The following is a 2,500-nucleotide window of genomic DNA, read 5'->3' as shown; positions in this document are numbered from 1 at the left end:
GAAGATTTAAACAAGCTCCTGTGGGAATGGTTTGTAGCTGCACGGTCTAAAAATGTACCAATTTCTGGTCCTATACTACAAACACAAGCCCTCGCACTAGCCAAAGAATTAGGCAAAACAGATTTCAAGGCATCTAATGGCTGGTTGGAAAGTTTTAAAAGGAGGCATTGCATTGTATGGAATGAAATATGTGGAGAAGCAAAGGATGTAGATCAAGAAACTGTTAGCCAATGGGAAGAAAAGCTCAAAATGCTTAAGGAACCATACGCTACAAAAGATATCTACAATGGCGATGAAACTGGCCTATTCTTTAGGTTGCTACCTTCAAAAACTCTGGCTGTTAAACGTGAAAAATGCACAGGAGGAAAGTTATCCAAGGAAAGATTGACGGTGTTCCTCTGTGGAAACATGGATGGGAGATTGGAGAAGCCTCTTGTGATTGGTAAGGCAGCAAAGCCACGTTGCTTCAAAAACATAGACACTACACAGCTTCCCGTTATTTGGCGTGCAAATAAAAAAGCCTGGATGACAGCAGAACTAATGTCTGAATGGCTCAAGATTTTTGACAGAAAAATGAAGAGAGAAGGTCATAAAGTCATCCTGTTTTTGGATAACGCTACCTGCCATCCACATCTGAAACTTAGCAATGTAAAATTAGCCTGGTTCCCTGCAAACACCACAAGCGTAACACAGCCAATGGACCAAGGTGTTATCTACACGATGAAGACACACTATAGAAAATTATTGCTACAGTCCTTGGTTGCAAACATTTCTACCACACAAAATGTACACCAGCTTGCCAAGTCCATAACAGTCCTTGATGCTGTCAACTGGATTTCTATGGCATGCAAGTCTATTTCTGCTGATACCATTTGCAAGTGCTTTGTAAAAGCTGGTTTCTCAAATTCAAACAGGAACGATAATGAAGAATTGCCAGAAATAATACAGGTGACTGTAGAAGAAAACAATGATATTCGTTCATTATTCCAGCAAGGAGGTCTTGTTGACAGTGAAATAGACCGTTACATTGACATAGACAAAGAACTTGCGACGGAAAGCACATTTACAAATGCTGTGGAACTTATAGATCAACAACAAGATAGTGATGAGAACATGGATGACGATCAAAGTGCTGAAACCACAGAAATTCCCAGTGAGCCAGCAATCAAAAGCTACCAAGATGCTCTAGAGATAGTTTGCATTATTTAATAACTGCCCGGAGCTTCTAGAACCAATAACATCCACTAGACATTTAATTGAAAAAAGGATAACCAATGCCCCAAGAAAACAAGCAACATTATTGGCACTGTGGGGACAAGAAAACCAATAAAGGTACAGGTATGTACAGTAAAAACATACAGTAGACAGTAACTGTAGTACACTATCTAAATACAGTACAGTACTGTATAAGAGTATGTAAAGCTTAAATACAGTACTGTACTGTTTTTTAGTACAGTACTGTACATTATTTAAAAGTACTGTTGAATGTTTTGTTTATGATCATTATTTCTGATGACTAACTACTGTATTTCCCTGTTTTAGAACACACTGGCCTGTTCCAGATCATTCTGTATCCGGACCTTCAAGCAAGACCTCTCCAGCAACAGTACAGTACAAACATTTTAAAGTACAGTATGTAAACATTGTCTCCATCTGCAGCTAAAAAATTTTTAAAGTACAGTACTGGATTGGATACAAAAAACTATACAGTACTGTACTTTAAAATGTTTACTGTATTACAGTAATTGTGAACAAAGTTGATGCAACAATTAATCTTTTAATAATGTTCAGTACTGTACCATTTTCTGTTAGAATAAAAAAGTACTGAAGTACAGTACTGTAGAAATAAATCCAGATACTGTACTGTATAGAACAGGTGTACACTAAAAAAAATAAAAGTACTGTACATACAGGTAGAGTACAGTACCTGTATTTTTATTTACAGTATTGTACTGTATTTTATTAACAGTACTTGCACAGGTATTTTTATTTTCAATATTTTACTGGACAGTATTTACAGTACTGTAGTTTAAAATGTTTGCATATTACTGTATGTGAATGTGATTACTGTATTACTGGGCATTGCGCACAATAGATACTGTAGCTGTGATTGTACTGTACTTAGAAGAGTTTAAGTTTGTGTACTGTATTACTGTAATTGTGAACCAAGTTGATGCAACAATTAATCTTTTACACTTAATAATGTTCAGTACTGTATTTGTATAGAATATACAGGTAGTTCATGTCTTCAGGGCCATTTTCTTTTAGAATGAAAAAGTACTGAAGTACTGTAAAATAAATCCATATACAGTACTGTACTGTACAGGTGTACACTAAAAATGTTAAGGTATGTACAGGTAGAGTACAGAACCTGTGTTTTTATTTACAGAATTTTATTTTCAGTAGTTGTACACTATTTTAGGTACATTATGTTATTTACAGTAATTGTACTGTTTTTTTTATTTACAGTACTGTACATATTTTATTTACAGTACTGTAC

General features: G+C 35.4%; 1 protein-coding gene across 1 annotated transcript in view; it reads left to right on the top strand.

Moving 5' to 3' along the window:
- LOC128636734 (tigger transposable element-derived protein 4-like) overlaps positions 1-1,209 on the top strand; it is a 1,425-nt gene extending 216 nt beyond the window's left edge. Inside the window, exons 1-2 of the mRNA XM_053689718.1 lie at positions 1-803; positions 915-1,209. The exon at positions 1-803 is cut by the window's left edge and continues 216 nt beyond it. Of these exons, the coding sequence (XP_053545693.1) occupies positions 1-803; positions 915-1,209 (1,098 nt within the window). The remainder of the gene's footprint in view (positions 804-914) is intronic.
- Positions 1,210-2,500: the final 1,291 nt, after the last annotated feature.

The sequence above is a fragment of the Bombina bombina genome, chromosome 7 (assembly GCF_027579735.1).
Source record: "Bombina bombina isolate aBomBom1 chromosome 7, aBomBom1.pri, whole genome shotgun sequence".
NCBI lineage: Eukaryota > Metazoa > Chordata > Amphibia > Anura > Bombinatoridae > Bombina > Bombina bombina.
Note: the sequence above shows the minus strand (reverse complement) of the source record. Positions and strands in the feature narration are given on the sequence as shown.